This window comes from Balaenoptera musculus, chromosome 16 (assembly GCF_009873245.2).
Source record: "Balaenoptera musculus isolate JJ_BM4_2016_0621 chromosome 16, mBalMus1.pri.v3, whole genome shotgun sequence".
Taxonomy (NCBI): domain Eukaryota; kingdom Metazoa; phylum Chordata; class Mammalia; order Artiodactyla; family Balaenopteridae; genus Balaenoptera; species Balaenoptera musculus.
Window position 1 is genome coordinate 70126363 of NC_045800.1, and position 17944 is coordinate 70144306.

At 33.7% G+C, this 17944-nt stretch overlaps 1 protein-coding gene across 8 annotated transcripts in view; it reads left to right on the plus strand.

The window, feature by feature from the left end:
• Window positions 1-17944, plus strand: part of JMJD1C (jumonji domain containing 1C) — a 318677-nt gene that overhangs the window by 133123 nt on the left and 167610 nt on the right. For all 8 annotated transcript variants that reach the window (XR_005016920.1, XM_036829659.1, XM_036829660.1 and 5 more), the window contains exon 2: window positions 1762-1926. Coding sequence is in view for 6 of the 8 variants with exons in the window: in XM_036829660.1 (XP_036685555.1) it covers window positions 1762-1926 (165 nt within the window). In the remaining 2 variants the exon portion in view is untranslated. The remainder of the gene's footprint in view (window positions 1-1761; window positions 1927-17944) is intronic.

The window sequence follows — 17944 nt, forward strand, 5'->3', positions numbered from 1 at the left end:
GTCCATGCAAGAAAAACTATGAGTTTAGAAAGTTCACTTCAAGCTAAAAGTTTTAATTTTATATCAAGGGCTTTGCATTTGGAAGAATTTACATTGAATATGTCCTTTTAGATAAAGAGACGTTTATAAACCTTGGTTCTTTAGGTTCTTGGCTGAAATATTTTGTCAACAAGACCTTATTACTGTCCATGAGGGGAAAGCAAAGATAGTGCTAAGCTGAGACTTATCTCAGCTTCAGTTTCCTGGAGTTTCCCAAAACCCATTTATACCACAATTGAGTAAACGAGAATCTTGAAAGATTTAAAGTAGTGGAGAAAGTGGTATAGTTTGAAATATTTGCATAACACCATTTGGACCTCAGCTCAACCCCTAAGGATGCATTTTTATAAGAAGCCAACAGAGCTTCTGCTGTGCCTTCATGTGGATAACCATGAACAGAGATTAAATCCTTGAACAATGTATTTCTCTTTCCCACTTCTAATAGGTAAGCATATCTAACTAGCTTCCTAATGGGCAGGAGCACAGATATCTCAAAATCAAACATATGTTTTAGCAGTTTGCCTCCATGTTTAAAAGTCGATGACTGCAACAGGCAGGAGATATGTAATATTTGTAAAGCACTTTGTATGTATGCAGCACTGCAGTGAACACTAAAACAGTTCTGCCCTCAGTGAGCTTGTACCCATTATTTGATTATATACTAATATAAACTGGGGAAAAAAACTGCTTGTAAATGTTCAAATATTTGAATCGAAGTGGGGGTTATAAACATCCTCTAAGAACTTGAACAAGGCCAGAAGAACAAACAGAATTTAAATAAGTGGAAACTGAAACACTTCAGGTGTAAGGGAGCAAAAGATGGGTGGAAAAAAAAAAGAACAAGACGGCCTCCAGCATAACTCATAATGTAATAGGGAGGACAGCTCTATGAATGAAAAGGATGACGGTGGGGAAAGAAGAGTTGAATGATTGAATGACTTAGCATAGAAGCGTCAGCTTCAGTTTTCCAAATATAACACACGTGTCTTGTTCCTGTTTTGGTGGAAAAGCTTTCGGTCTTTCATCATTGAGTATGATTCAGCTGTGAGTTTTTCATTATTATCTTCATTAAGTTGAGGTAGTTTCCTTCTATTCCTAGTTGGACTATTTTTATGACAGGGTGTTGAGTTTGTCAAATGCTTTTTCTTTGTCAGTTAAGATGATCATGTAGTTTTCTTCATTCTGTTAATGTGGTATATTACATTGATTGATTTTTCATATGTTGAACCATCCTTGCACTGCCTCCTGTCTTTGTAATTAAAGTTTTATTGGAACAAAGCCAAACTCATTTGTTTACATATTGTCTGTGGCTACTTTGATACTACAAAGTCAGAAATAAGTAGTTATGACAGAGGCCATATGGTTTGCAAAGCCTAAAATATTTACTATTTGGTCCTTAGAAAACATTTCCTGACTTCTGCTTCTAGAATCATCAGTATCAACGTAGTTCTTTAGTATGTCTTTAGTAGATATTCGCTGGTCTGTACTGACCAATATTGTGTAAATTGCTTTTCTTAATAAACTTACAGTTTATCTTCCTGCCATGCAATAAGTCAGGGTTATAATTTGGTTAAGGAGATGTTAGATAAATAATGATTTTTAAGAGAAATGTTAATTTGAATAATGAATTTGTTAATGGCTTTTCTAATTTAACTTCATGGCTTATATTTTAAAATATCACACTCTACGTTGTTTATGGAGTTTATGTTTTCTTTTCCATAGGTTTATGTGGAATTTGATCATCTTGAGTGGGATAAACGAGAGTGGGTTAAAGTTTATGAAGATTTTTCAGCCTTCTTGGTGGAATACCACTTAATCTGGGCCAGAAGGAACAACCCTAGCCAGACTCAGGGATCAAAGAGCAAACAGATTCAGTGGCCTGCATTGGTAAGATCTATATTCCTATTTCATTAAGCATTTTCAGTTGTTTGTTTTAAAAGAATAAGAGCTAAATATAAGTTTAGATTTATCTTAGTGATTATAGGTTAATATTCCTGAGGAGGCTCCGAAGTATCTGGCAGATATTTCAAAATACTGCTTTCATTTTGTTAAACAATTCTGTGTGTCTTTTTGTTAGTACTCTTTCAGCATATTTAGTCCATAAATAGTTTATTCTGTTCAGCTAGGGGAAACATGAATTGACGACTGCTGAGAGATACTTGATTGATTTGTATGCAGTGTGAAAGAACTGTGTTGAATGAGACTTTGTAAGTGAACGATAAGAGGGTACTTTTTATAAATCATTCAGTAGCATATAATTTTCCTTAGTTCGTTAAATTTTGTCAAAATTGAGTGAGTCATTGTGGATAATAGCAGATATTTAATGTGAAATTACAGTTGACCCTTGAACAACATGGGTTTGAACTGTGGGGTCCACTTATACATGGATTTTTTTCAATAAATATATACCCCTGTACTGTACTATTTACAGCTGGTTGAATCCGCAGATGGGGGACTGCAGATTTGGAGGGCCAACTATAAAATTATATACACGTATTTTCAACTGCATGGAGGGTCAGGTCATAATCCCCATGTTGTTTAAGGGTCAACTGTGGATGTTAAGGTAATAAGTAAAATTATTTCATATCAGGAGGTATTCCATTTAAGAAAATAGTAGATTTCAATAAATTCTCAGTTTGCAGAGTTTTATAAAAGAAACGTACTAACTAAACAGTATCATTAATTCTGTGGGAAAAAAGCCACATCTCTTTAACCATTGTTATCCCTGTTTCCTGGCAGGGTATTCGGCATTTAATATTTATTCAGTTTGTTTGAATGAAATAATTTTCTTACATTAATATCAAAGAAATATGTTAAAGCCATTGAAACGTTATTTCAGGTATTTGGTATATATATTATCAGGGTAGGTATTTCAGATTTTTTCAACATAAATTAACTACTTACAAGGATAGTTTTACTTGCTGATAATTGTACTGCTTATAAATTTTCTCTTTTAGTTAGTTAACCCTTTAAAAGTCTGAGGAGTTAAGTGGTTAAAAAGCAAAGACAGAGAGGGAAGGAGAGAGATGATGAAATGAATTAATGGCGTTTTAAAAAGAAAATATAATATGGAAAGATGAAAGGTGATACTTATGAGTTATAGTTTTGATAGGATAGTTTGAATACTCTAGGAAAATAAAGAAGATAATTTTATCCATGATAGATTTTTTAAAAAATATTTGTTGAATGAATATGTTGGATTGTTAATATGAAGTTTTTTAAAACCATGACTAGCATGCTTTTTGATTCTATAAACCTTAACTCAAAAATTGGAAAAAATCTGTAATTATCACATATATGTGAATTTTGTATGAAAAGTCTCAAAAGCAGGAAGCAGTAATATCAATAATACCAAAAAGTATGCCTTAGTGTCATAGTTAAAGAATAAACAGAACTTTAGAAAAATCTTTGCCCTTTATTAGAGAGAGTTAAAATCAAGGTGAATTCCTAATGTATATTTGTAAATTACTGATTTTGGAGAAAATTTCTATTAGGAAATACTGTTTAATAATTTTTATCATAATTTTAGAAATTTGTTTCTGTTGAAAATCTTTTAACCTCACAAAACTACTTGAATAAGCACCAAACTTCTTTTTAAAATTCAACTTTTTTTTATATATAAAAGCAAGTACATATTATTAAAAACTTGGAAAGTGCTAAATGGTATAAACTAGAAAATCATAATCATTCTGTTTTGGCTTCCAAGGAATATCTAACTTAATTCTTTGACATATTTTCTTATAAAATATATTTCTCTGCCTTTTTTTTTCAAGCACAGAGTTAAATAATTTTTTTGAATTGTGGTGCAATGTGCTTAACATAGAATTTTCCATTTTACTTATGTTTAAGTGTGAAGTTTAGTGGCATTAAGTACATTCACATTGTTGTACAGTCTACAGAAATTATTCCATCTTATAGAACTGAAACTCTGTACCAATTAAACATCAACTCCCCATTCCCCCCTTTTCCCAGCCCCTAGCAGCCACCATTTTACTTTCTGTCTCCATGATTTTGACTACTCTGTACCTATATAAGTGGAATCATACAGTATTGTCTTTTTGTGACTGGCTTATTTCACTTAGCACAATGTCTGCAGTGTTCATCCATGTTGTAGCCTGTGTTAGAATTTCCTTCCTTTATATTATTGTATGTACATACCACATCATGTTCAGTCGTTTGTCTGTTGGTGTACACTTGTGTTGCTTCCACCTCTTGGCTATTGTGAAGAATACTGCTGTGCTCGTGGGGGTACATATATCTCTTTGAGACCATGCTTCCACTTCTTTGGGGTAAATATTCAGAAGTGTAATTGCTGGATTATATGATAATTCTATCTCTTAATTTTTTTGCGGTTACTGTCAGAGCAGCCATACTATTTTACATTCTAGCCAACAGTTGCTTTTTTTTTCAGTTTTTTGATAATAGTCATCCTACTGGATATGAGGTGCTACCTCCTTGTTGTGATTGGCATTTCCCTAATGATTAGTGATGTTGAACATCTTTTCATGTGCTTTATTGGCCATTTGTATATCTTCTCTGGAAAAATGATTCTTCAAATTCTTTGACCATTTTTGAATTGGGTTGTTTGTTTTTATGTTGAGTTTTAGGAGTTCTCTGTAGTATTCTGGATATTAATCCCTTATCAGATTTGATCTGGAAAACATTTTCTATCATTCTGTGGGTTGTCTTTTTACTTTGGTGATAATGTCTTTCCATGCATAACATTTTAAATTTCTCAGTAAGTTAAATTTGTCTATTTTTTCTTTTATTATCTTTGCCTTTAGTGTCATATACAAGAAATCACTGCCAAATCCAGTGTCATGAAGTTTTTGTCATATGTTTTCTTCTGAGAGTTTGATTGTTTTAGGCCTTACGTGTATGCTGTTGATCCATCTTGAGTTAATTTTTGTATAGGGCATTAGATAATGCTCGACTTCATTCCTCTGTTGTGAATATCCAGTTTCCCAGCACCATTTGTTAATGAGACTGTCCTTTCTCCACTGAATGTTCTTGACACTATTGTCAAAACTTCTTTTACCGTATATGTAAGATTTGATTTCTGGGCTCTTTATTCTGTTCCGTTGGTCTCTATGTCTCTCTTTATGCCAGTACCACACTGTTTTGATTTCTGAAGCTTTGTAGGAAGTTTTGAAATCAGGAAGTATAAGTCCCTCAACTTTTTTTATTTTCAAGATCGTTTTGGCTGTTTGGTGTCCCTTGAGATTCCATATGAGTTTCAGGATGGATCTTTCTATTTCTGCAAGAAACATGGGGATTTCTATAGGAATTGCATTGAATGTATAGATCACTTTGGATAGTATTGATCTCTTAACAATAGTAAGCCTTCCAGTCCATGAACACATATCTTTCCGTTTATTTATGTCTCTTTTAAATTTTGTTAACAATGTTTTATAGTTTCCAGTGTACCAGTGTTTCACCTCTGTGGTTAATTCCTAGGTAATTAATTCTTTTCTATGCTATTGTGTATGGAATTGTATTGTTAATTTTATTTTCAGATTGTTCATTATTATAGTATAGAAATGCAGTTGACTTCCATGTGCTGATTTTATATCCTTCTGCTTAGCTAACATCCTACTCAATTGTGAAAAAACTGGAAGCTTTTCCGGAAGAGAAGGATGACACTTAGACAAGGGGAAAAAAAAGGCATCTAAATTGAAAAAGAAGTAGTAAAATTATTTGTTTGCAGATGGTATGACCTTGTGTGGTCACACACACACACACACACACACACACACACATACAAGCTAATAAGGGAATTCAGAAAAGCAGCAGGATACAAAATCTGTGCTTTCTTTTTTTTTTTTTTTTTTTAATAACAGGTGGTGGAAACCTACAGCAGCACAAGGGGCTATGCAAGTTTAGAGGCAGGAGGAATCACTTAGGTTAGGAGGATCAGGCAAGGAGGGATGGGGAGGGGACTGGCATTTGGGGTTTATACTCTTTTTTTTTTTTTTTTAACAGATTATTTTTTAAAATTTATTTATTTATTTATTTATGGCTGTGTTGGGTCCTCGCCTCTGTGCAAGGGCCTTCTCCAGTTGCAGCAAGCGGGGGCCACTCTTCATCGCTGTGCGCGGGCCTCTCACCATCGCGGCCTCTCTTGTTGCGGAGCACAGGCTCCAGATGCACAGGCTCAGCAATCGTGGCTCACGGGCCCAGCCACTCTGCGGCACGTCGGATCTTCCCAGATCAGGGCACAAACCCACGTCCCCTGCACTGGCAGGCAGACTCTCAACCAGTGCGCCACCAGGGAAGCCCCTGTGCTTTCTTTTAATCATAGTTTTAGCTGAACCTGCATTAAAATTGTAGATCCTGGTTTTTTTTTTACTTAATGTTTTATCCTATACATTTGTCCTCAAGTTTTATTGGCTGCATAATATTTGATCCTATAATGATCCATTTCCCTAATGTTTGGTATTGTAGTTGTTTCTAATTTTTTGTGATTATAAATAGCTGTAATAAATACCATTATTATAAATATGTAAATCTTTTTCTGAATCTGATTATTTTTAAAACTTAGATTCACGGTAGTAGAATCACAAGGGTATGAACTTGAAAACAAGAAAAATCTAAAAATATCCTAATACTCCACAAATTATTTGAAAGTTGTACTTACTACTATTGTCCCCAGTGTATGAGTGTTTTCATTTCACCCTGACCCTAACCCCCCAGCTCCCCCCCACCCTGCCTGTAAGCATTGATTACTTATTTTCAGAACATCTTGTAAAACCCAAACAAACATTGGAAAAGGAGGATTTTTACAGTTTGAGAGGTTTAAGAAGTGCAGAATTGAATGTTATTATTTTTATATCTGCTAAATTGATATTTTAAAATACTATTTTATTGTTTTAATTTGCATTTCTTTAATGGGATGAGTACTTTCTCATATTTATTAGGAACTTGTATTTTTGTGAACTGTTTTTTCAATTACTTATTAGGGTTTTGTGTTTTTCTAATATTATGAACTTTTAAAATATTATTACAGATACTGTAACTCTTTGTCATATTTGTTTCATGGTTTGCTCAGCTAGTTTTATGAGAGAAAGTCTATTTGAATTGTATGTTTATATTTAAAGAAAGTCTGTCTAATGTGATCTTCCTTAATTCAGATAGTCAGGAAATGTCTTCCTTTCTTCCTGTTTCCTTTCTTTCTTTGTTTCAGGGGGTTGTAAAAATTAATAGAACAAACGATTGAAATCAGAATGTATGATATACTCTAGAAAATAATCATTTTAACTTTCATAAGACTTGGCAAACATTCATTTATGTATAATACATGTGACTAAGAGTCTATTGTTTATCTGTTCACTAAAATGAGGCTTATTTAAGGAAATCTACAAGCAGCAGTTATGAAACTCAGAATTTTTAAATTCATATAGCATAATGAAATACTATACATACAAATTTGAGTTATTTTAGGGATACATATGAGGTAGTAATAGGCTGAAACACAGTAGAAAGTTAGTCTTGTTTTTAATTCTCTACAGAATTTTGTAGAGAATTAAATGTTTGTAATTCTGTGCACCTGATAGTTGCTTTCCTGTTCCTTTGTACTTAAACATATGTTTGTATTATCTTCTTTCCAGTTGTTTCACACCTTGTGTGGTACCTGTTAAATATTGCATGTTGGTTATATTATCTAGTCTCCTTCTTATTCTAAGAAATCAGTGGAAACCAACAATATACCTGCTGGTTTTTGGAATCATGACAGGACAAAAAAAATCCTTTTATCTCTTTAACCTATTCTAAAGTTTACTTTAAAAGTTTAAAAATAAATAAAACTTCAATAAAATATGGGATAGTATAATACCCAGGTTACTTCTCTGGAATTGTCTCCTCATCTTTCTTCCCAGGATATCAATAGCAGAACATGTATTGGAGCACCACATATGTAACATGCTGAAGTGGTGTCTTCTTTTTTTTTTTGGCTTGGTCCTGTAGGATCATGGTACCACCTGAGGCCATTTTGATGATGGAGGCCAAGGTAACTTACATTTTTATGTAAGTTACTTAATATGTTGTTAAATTTTATTTTTTAATGAAGCAAAATACTCATGAAATCACATTTATCTGCACCAGGGAAAGAAAGTGTTGCATTCATAATTGAAATCAACGAATCGCCTACCTAACTGGGTTAGGGCCCTGGCTCCATCTCCTTTAGGAAAACCTTCTGTGGGGAGTGGGGCTTCGACCCTAACCCAGCTGGGCTGTAACACTGCTGCATTTTCTAAGGGGCTGAGTTTTCTACTACTTTTCTGCTGGCCCAGCCTTCCAGATCACCCCATCCAGAATTAATTTTACCATCTTGTGCTCCTATAGAACATTGTTTTTGTACCTTTATTTTAACAACTAGTACATTCTGCTTTGTATTATACCTATTTGTTCACATGTCTGTCTTTCTCTACCAGATTGTAAGTTCTTTGAGGACAGGATCATGTCTTAGTCACCTCTGTATCATCCTAGGACTCTAGCACAGTGCCTTACCCATCTTAGACAGTGAGGAAATGCTTATTTTAAAGTGATAGATTTACTCTATCCCAGCTAGTGAAAAAGAACCCCACTGGGAGTTACAGCAAGTTTCCTGGCTATTACTTTATGCTAAGATCAAAGGACAAGAGAGCATCATCAGCCAGTTGTGGTAAAAATGTGTTTGTTAAGTTACCAATTTTACATGGCAAGTAGTCAAAAACAAACAATAAAAATGTTTATAATAGATGCCCTCTTTCTAATCAAATACAAATGTGATTCCTTAAGTTGTCATGGGGGGAAATGAACTTATATCTTCATTGTCAACTAAATAGGCCAATCTACAGTAATTTATCTGAATTTCTGGAATGAGTTTTAGGAAGCTCTGACTTCTCCTTCTTCCCAATGCAACTTTTCCTTTGCTAGATAAGTTATTCTGGTTTGACCAGGAATTGCGATCAGATCATAAGCATGTGAGCCTTCATCAATATGTTTCCTTTAGGCTTTTTGCCTAGTGAAAATACTTTTTAGTTGCTCTCTGTTCTGAAAGAAACCTTCTCAAAGTAGAACAGAATTCACCTCTCTTTGGGACAGACTTACATTTATGTCTCTTATATTTCCAAACTTGGTTAGATTATGACTTCAACCAAATTTTACTGAAATGTGAAGATATGCCACATTCCAGCTATGAAATGAGCTTTCACATAAATTCATTTAGAGAGTTTTTACATATCGATAGTTGAGTTTTCAGAATTAGAATTTAAGTTTTACAGTTCTTTGTACTTCAGTAAATAATGAAATGGTAGTAAAGATAATAAACCTTCAGGATTATTATTTCTCAGGAAGGTAAAGCACTTTAAGAGATCAAATTATATATAGTAAAGTATTAGATTTTTTAAATAACAAAGTCTAATACTAGAAAGGATTCCAGTGAATGAGCATGTCTTTCATTTCTTGTGGGTCATAAAATGACATTATTTGGGGGGAAAGTATTATTTTGTAAGGACCATAAAGAAGTTTCTACTCTTTGATTCATTAATTCTACTCTTAGGAAATTATCCTTATAAAATAATTCTTAAAAAAGTAAGAATTATAGTCAGTTCAGCCAATGTTTATCAGATACCTAATATGAGCCAGATAGTCCTGCAGATAGAAAAATTAAAGGTATAATGTTACATGCAGGAAGTTGTTCATTAAGTCCTACTAAAGAAGAAAAAAAGAAACAACTTTGATGTCTGAAAATCTGTGAATGGTGTTAATTTTCTGAGAGATTATGCAGCTTTAAAAATTGTAATTATGAATACTTTAGAGAAACATGGACAAATAAAATTTAAGTAAAAAACAAATCTTGATTATAGTGGTGTTAAAATTGTGTACTTAGAAAGTATTATAAAGTAATTAAAATTATTCTTTTAGAGTGGAAGGCATATGCCTGATTATAATTTGTCTTGTCAATAAAAACAACTATTATTTCCCAAGATATAGGAAATTCTAATGTAATTAGTTTGTCTTGCAGTTTTTATTTTGGAAATAGTTTTCTTCAAATGAATTAGTTTAGTTTGTTTTAGGCTACTGTTGATATACTTTGACATATGCTTTTTATGTTAATACAGCATTTTTAATATCTATTCTTAATAGTACAAAGAATTAAGACTTTCTAATAAAAATGACAATTGAAACAATGACCAAGTAAAATATAATAAAGATTATTTAAGATTTGTTTTTAATTCAGTCTGAATTACTGTTTACTCATAGATTTACATGGCATGATATGACCTTAGAGATCTTCTAGTCATAGATTCAGAGAATGTAATTGCTGAAAAAGACAACAGAAACCTAGCAGTCATTTAGGAAGGCAATGTAATATATTAAGAACATAAGCCTTGATGTTGGATTTCCTGGTTCAAATCTCTACTCTGCCCTTTGCTCTTAATATCTGGATGAAATTAAATCATTTATTCTCCCTATGTCTCACTGTCTTCATAATAGTAGTACCTACCATGTAGAGTTGTAAAGGTTAAGCAACAAAATATGTAAATCAAAACCTCAGAACAGCAAGGTCCTACTGTGTAACAGGGAACTATATTCAATGTCCTGTGATAAACCATAATGGAAAAGAATATTAAAAAGAAAAAAGAATGTCTATATGTATATAACTGAGTCAGTTTGCTGCACAGCAGAGATTGGCACAACATTGTAAATCAACTCTACTTCAGTTAAAAATTAAAAAAAAAAACTTTTGTATAGCACAGCAATGAGTTTAACCAACTGTACAGTTTTTAGGTGTAATCCCCACAAGACTGCCTCTCTTACAAGTTTGAGGGTTTCCCAGACCTATTCTTCAGTTTGATAATTCACTACAAGGACTCATAAAGCTCACTGAAAACTGTGATACTTGTGCCTGTGATTTATTGCAGAGCCAGGATGCAAATTAAAATCAACCAAGGGAGGAGATGCCTAGGGCACAAAGTACAGGAGGGTCTACACATGGACCATGAAATTCATAGACAGCATTATCTCCTTCTGGCCACAAAGTGTGACAGTTGCAGAGTATTGCCAACCAGAGAAGCTCCCTCGAGCCTTTGCTGGCCATAGTTTTCATTGGAGCTCAAGCACATACTGTCTGCATATCTGAGCTTTAGTCTCTATTTCTTTCTGGAGATCAGACTAATACCTTTAGTTATCACTTACTCTAGAAGTTGAAACTGATATTGAAATATCTAAAGTCCCCATCATAAATTAATTGTTGGACAGTCCAGTGGCCAAAGCCCTGAAGCAAACAAAGACACTCTTATCACAGGGGCCTAAAGATCACCTCCCAGTAGCTGAAATCCAGACCAGACCTCTCTTTGGGTAGGTAGGGTTGCTTCTTCACTAGACAGGCCACCCCCATAGCCTTTAGTCTATGCTGTCTTACGGCAAAACAGTCATATTTGTCTAGACATCTGAATTTAGTATAGCATTTATATGACAGTCACAGTAATAGTAATAGTATGAACATACTCTACATTTGGAAGTGCCAGTGTTGAGTAGGGATAGATTTAAAGAAACTGCTAATCTGATTTATAAAGCCATTACATACGTTTTCATATTCTTGTAGTAATTTATTATTTATTTTCCCTCATGATCTACCACTATTTGTACCTTATGATAAACTTGTACAGAACTATTTAGTATAGAAATTAGCTGATGGTTAGCTAAATCTAGTTATTCCCCAGACCATTCTTCTTCTATCAGTATTACATTCTGAGAAGGCTCAATTTTCTTATACAGTTAATTATCAGAATTATTATAAGACTTACATAAGGTAATTGAATCTTACAGTGATAGTGTTATGTCATATCGTAGTATGGTCATGAGACAGTTCAGTTTCACTAAAGAACGATCAGTCATTATTGCAGAGGAATTTGCTATGCTCCTAATGGAATTGAATCTTGCCCATATATCAGATATCATTATGGACAGGCTTAGTTAACAATTGGCCCTTACTCATTTTTTTCTGGATTCTAAGTCAGTTTAGAACAAAGTCAGTCACCCTGTCTTAGTTCACAAGCTTGTACTAAGACTGTTTTCCATTGTGTGGTGTTAAGAAGTAAGGCCCACTTCTCTACTACAGGGAGTACACAAGGAGTATTGAGAATTATATTAATTATATTAATATTATAACTATCTTATAGGATATGTCTTATTTTGATCAGTCATAGGGGCAAGGGCAGTCATAGTGCATTGGTATAAATTACAGGTGCCCCAGAAAAACTTCCATAGGTTTAGAGGTATGTAGGAATCCCATGGGTGTGCTACTTGAGCCTTAGCAGCTAAGATGGAGGGCCATTTTCCCAAGGCTATTTTGACCTCAACCTGTGAAAAGGACCTTTTGGGTCAGAGTACAAGTCCTTTCCCAGTGCTGGTGCCTAGCATTATTTGTTGAGTCTGCCTGACCCATTTCACTGAAACCTCATTATTTTCATAGGCTGATTGCCATCCCTTGCCTTCCTCCTGGAAGAGACCTCCCTCTAATCTCCTTATTCTAGTTAGCAAATCTTTTTCTTCCTAAGCTTGGCCAGGTGTCAGGATCTGCCCCAGTATCTCCCTGACTTTCTTCTTAACTGTTACAGATAACAAGAATCAAGAGATAATATAGTTAGCTCATTTAAAAAATTTTACATTTCTTTATGTATCCAGTGAGCCAGATCTCTATGAGTTGGATCCATCATTTCTAAATTTCACTGGTAACTTTCACCTCTGCTAACTGATCATTATACAGCTACAGTTCCAAACCATGGGTGGTCAAAGGGCCACCTGGGAGTCAAAAGGTTTGTCCTCCACCATCCTCTCATTCTTTTCCCAAACTACATAGTAGAGGTGGTTAGCATTTGTTGCACAAATCCCACTTCTGACACCAACTCACTAAGCTCAGCCAATTGTACAGTTTGAGCAGTCTCTGCAAGACAGCCCTTCTGACGCCATTGCAAGTTCAAGGCTTTTGAAAACCACCCTCAGTTCAATTAATTTGCTGGAGGGACTCATGGAACTCACTGAAAACTGTTATGCTCAAGCCCATAGTTTGTTACAGAGAAAAGATACAAACTGAAATCAATAAAAGGTACAGGCTCCCATGGGAGTCTAGACGTGGAGCTCCTGATCATCATCTTTTTGTGGAGTCATGGATAGTGTTATCTCTTCCTGGCTACAATGTATGACAGTATGCATAGATTATTGTCAAACAGGAAAAGCTAAGTCAAGCCTTTGGTTTTGTTTGTTTTTATTGGAGCTTGATCACAAACTGTTCACATGGCTGACTTTTAGTCTCTAGCCCCTCCCAGACTGTCAGACTAATATCTTTAGTTATCCCTCCCTTTGGAGTTCACAGGTGATAATGTATGGCTCAGAGCCTCATTATAGGTCACAGTGAATTATTCTTTGGATATAATTTATTAAAAGTCTTTATATCCTAAAATTATTTTGGAATCTTTTTCTTGATTATTTGACCTTTCTATTATAAGTATTTCCCATATCTCTTTGTCTTTTTTGTTATGCTTGGAATTGCTAGGGATTTTTGTTTTGTTGCTGTTATAATTCATAGCAGCCAAAAGCAGCTAGCCATATAAAATAAATGTAGAGATTGTTGGTTCCATTTTCTTCTTGTCCAGAAATATGGTTGCCTGTCTACCGTGTGTTCTCATTTGAGAAATTATTTTCAGTTCTTGTGGGGAAAAACTCTGCTTTGGTGTTGAGTTTTAAATGCTTGCCTCTTTACAAAAGTAGCTTCTCTTTCACTGTATAAATACTTTTTTGTTTTAATTTATAAATGGTTACAAGTAACTTAAAATGCAGCAGCATTATATATATGTCACATGATAATTTCATTCATGCAGTAAATATTTTTTAACATTTATTATGTGCTAAGCATTATGTAAGTACTGTAAATCCAACAAGTATGGTCCTTGCTGTCTGACACATAATTATTTAAATGCAACTGTGAAGAGTTCTATGAAAAATACAGATCTCCCTTGATACTGTTGTAAAGCTTATTTATACTTCCATTTGAAAAAATATGATGTAAGTTTTCTTACATGTAATAATATAAGTAATATAACATCATTAGGTTTTTGAGGGCTTACCAAGTTCCAGGCATTTTTCCCAGTGTTTTTGTATCATCCCTTGGAGACTGATATTTTTATTATCCCTGTTTTACAGATAGGCAAACTTGAGACATGGTATAGTTAAGTAAGTTACTGAGGAAAGAAGTAACTATTGAAAAGTTTAAATAATTATGTAAGATTAAAAGTGATAATCTTTTCTCATTCTCTTTCATGTATTTCCCATAGGTATCCCTAGTTAACAGATCGTTATATGTCCTTTTAGAATTCCCCACTTTTCCTCCCTTCTCGGTAAATATGCAAATATTCTGCAAAAGTCTTGTTTTAAAACTAAATAGATAACTTACTATGCATGTACTGCTTTATGAATTAAACGTGATTTTGATATCTTAAGGTTGTAAAGTTGAAATGGATATGTGAACCATGAAAGATAGGCAAATCATTGTAGCATCTTGTAAACTGGGTAAACCCGAAGATAATTGTGCTAATCTTGGGGCTCCCCTAGGGATTTCAAAGAATATAAGAATGATTTCCAAGATCTTTTCTATTCTTCAGGAGGATTTGAAGGTAAGGTGTATCAAAATAATTCACTTTCACAGTGAAGAAAAGGAGGGCTAACCTTCTTGGGTGAAAAAAATACAGATTAAGAAATGTTTTTATCATTTTGAATGTCTGTCTCCTACTTTTAATTGAGTAATGCCAGGAAATCTCTGGTATTCTCTCCCCACCCCACCCAGTATTCCTACATATAGTGTGTTTGCGGACAAAGTTTATCTTTTATAATCTATGAAGTAGTGGTCAATCATATATATGTAGTGGTGGTAGGTACGGATTTGGATGAAGTCATTTGCAGTCCTTTTCTTACTATGATGCAGCAGTGCTATGTACTGATATATAGATTGTGTAACCCTAATACTGTTATAATTTTAAATTTAAAATAAATGCTATTTAAGCTTAGTTTTTCCTCTCCTCATTGGAGTACAAGGAGTCCATTTAAATATAGCATATCTGAAGAACATTTGAGTAATTCTGGAACACCAGATGAATTTTATTTTGGAAAAACAGTGATGCATGTAGTCTGCTATTTCAGCTTAATTATGGTGTTACGGAGCTTTAAATCAGCTTGTCTTAAAACTTCATCATTGTGTAGTCCAAATAAAGCTGGATCTGCTTGACTCCTGACTTGGTACCCCTCTCATCATTACATATTATCTAAAATTAACGCACGTGAGCAAACAGTGTCTTTTTTGAATAAGTACCTAGAGAAGACAACACAGAGCCCAGAACAAAACTTCTACAAAATCTTTGTGTGTTTCTCTTAAACCAAGAGCTACTCTCATACAACTGTCCCTCAAAAAATTTTTTTGCCTGCTGCTCAACCTTTGACCTTTCTTTGTTCATCCACAAAACTGCCTGAATCTTTCTCTTTCAGGAGAAGCTTTATACCCTTTCTTATGTAAATAAATTTCTCACGTAAATAAAAAACCTCTGTTTCAGGGTTTTTATAAATGGTGTGAAGGCATTAGGAATCCTTGTGATAATGGAACAGTTCTGTATAATGGTTGTGGTGGTGGTTACATGAATCTTGCACATAGGATAAAATTGAATAGATTGCGTGCACACACACAACTATGAGTGCATGTAAAACTGGTGAAATGAGATTTGCAGTTTGTACCAGTATCAGTTTCCTGGTTTTGACATTATGCTATAGTTCTATAAGATGTTACTGTTAAAAGAAACTAGGTGACTTTTTTGCAATGTCCTGTGAAGGTGTAATTATTGCAAAAGAAAAAGAAAAAAAAAGTAGGTCATAACACATGTGAGAGAAATTTGAGAAACACTTTCTTTTTACTTTTTTTTAAAACAAAGTCTCCATTCTCCTCAACAAAGTGCTGTTAGGCATTTATTTTAATTAAAGTAGATTAAATTTTTAAAAAGTAATATAAAGGTTATTGATTAACACAAATAGCCAAAAGATTAGGAAATGATAAAAATTGTAGAATAAACTAAAGAAATTGAAAATTCAAATAGAAAATACTCTGAACAATAAAGGTAAAAGAAAGTAAATGTAAAAGTTAACTAACTTATTTTCAGAAATAGAAGTAAAAAAATATACAAGTTCATATAAAAGTCCCTGTTTAGCATGTTCATCTCAATTGTAATAAATAAAATAAAAACATAACATCATTAATTTCAGAGATCTAAAAAATGATATAAAAATGAAAAAATGGTTAAAATAAAGAAATGGTTAATATAAGGAGGATCCAGCTAGTTGGACACAGTAAATAATATAATACAATTAGAAATTTAAAAATTAGAGAAAAGATGTCAAAACAATGAAAAAACATGAACAGTTTGAGGTCAAGGAAATTAAACATGTAAAATTTCATTGGCGTTACAGAAAAAAAGACATCCGGTGACCACCTTTCTCTTATCTCTCACTTAGTAATATGAGGGAGGTTCATTGATGGGACAGTAAATTCATAATGACCTTCTTTAAATCATTTATTGTAGTTGTGGCTAACTTGTACTTATGTTTACAGTTAAGTGCCTGATTACTATAAAAATGATAATTTGGTAATGGTTTTAAAAAGACTTCCGAATATTTTGGTTCTCAAAAAGTGTCAGTCGGTTATTATGAATACATTTTCCAAATGAAAATCTAATTTTCACCTGCTTTGCTTAGAATCCTTCAGTGTCTTCTCATCTTAAGAAAAAGACCAAACATCCATTTATAAGACTTTGCATGATCTTGCCCTTCTAGCCGTATGAACCACCCACACATCCCCACCCCCTGTTGCCCCACTGTTCTTCATAGCCCATCCCTGTAATTTTCTTTGAATTCTTAAAAAATACCATATTTTCTCCTGCCTTGGCACATTCTGTTCTCTCAGCTTAGAACACTTTCCCAGTTAATTTATACCTCAAATATTACTTCATTTCTTCGTGGAAGGCCTCTCTAAACTCATGGTTTAAATTGAGGAAAGTACTTAGTAAATTTTCCTAATTTCATTTATCACAGTTATAATTTTGCATATTTTATGTGATTATTTGATGAATGTCAGCCTGCTGGTAGATTGTATACCCCATGGAGGCAGGACCATGCTTGTTTTTGTTCAGCATTGCAATCCCTCTCCTTCGTTAGTGAAACACTGAATTAGACTTAAAATTCATCACACTCTCCTCTTTATTTTTGACTGTTTTATTGCTTTGTCTCTGTGCTGTATTTCCTCTGACCTGTCTTCTAGTTTACTTACTCTTTTCAGTGGTATTTAATAAGCTTTTATTCATTCATTGCTTTTTCAAAAATTTTCAACGAATCTATTTTCTTATACCCTAGAAGTTTTTTTGATTCTTTTCCGATTCTGCTTGCCCTTTTTATAAAAAAATTAAAAATTCTGTTTTCTATACATATTTCTAAAGTTGTCTTTTATTTCGTTAAACATACATTACTTGTATTTATTCTGTTAACCTGTGTCTGTTAATTCTCACGTCTTAAAGTTTTTCCTGTTTTGCTGTCTCTGCTGGTTCTCAGCCATGCTACCTTGTGTTTAGTTATTTAACTCTCCACTCCCCCTTTCCAGGCGAAGATGGTTGGGGGATTTTTGTGACAATATTGTTAGGTCTAGAATGAAGGTAGATTTCTCCAGAGAGGATTCGCTATTCAGTCTGCCATATATCTGGGGTGACACCATCATGATGGTCTTAGATCACTTTAAATTCAAAGCTTAAAGTTTTTTGTATTACTAAGGTAATGTGAATGAATCCATGTGAGGGCTGATTTGTGGTTACAACTTCAAAGGAAATTTTAAAAATTG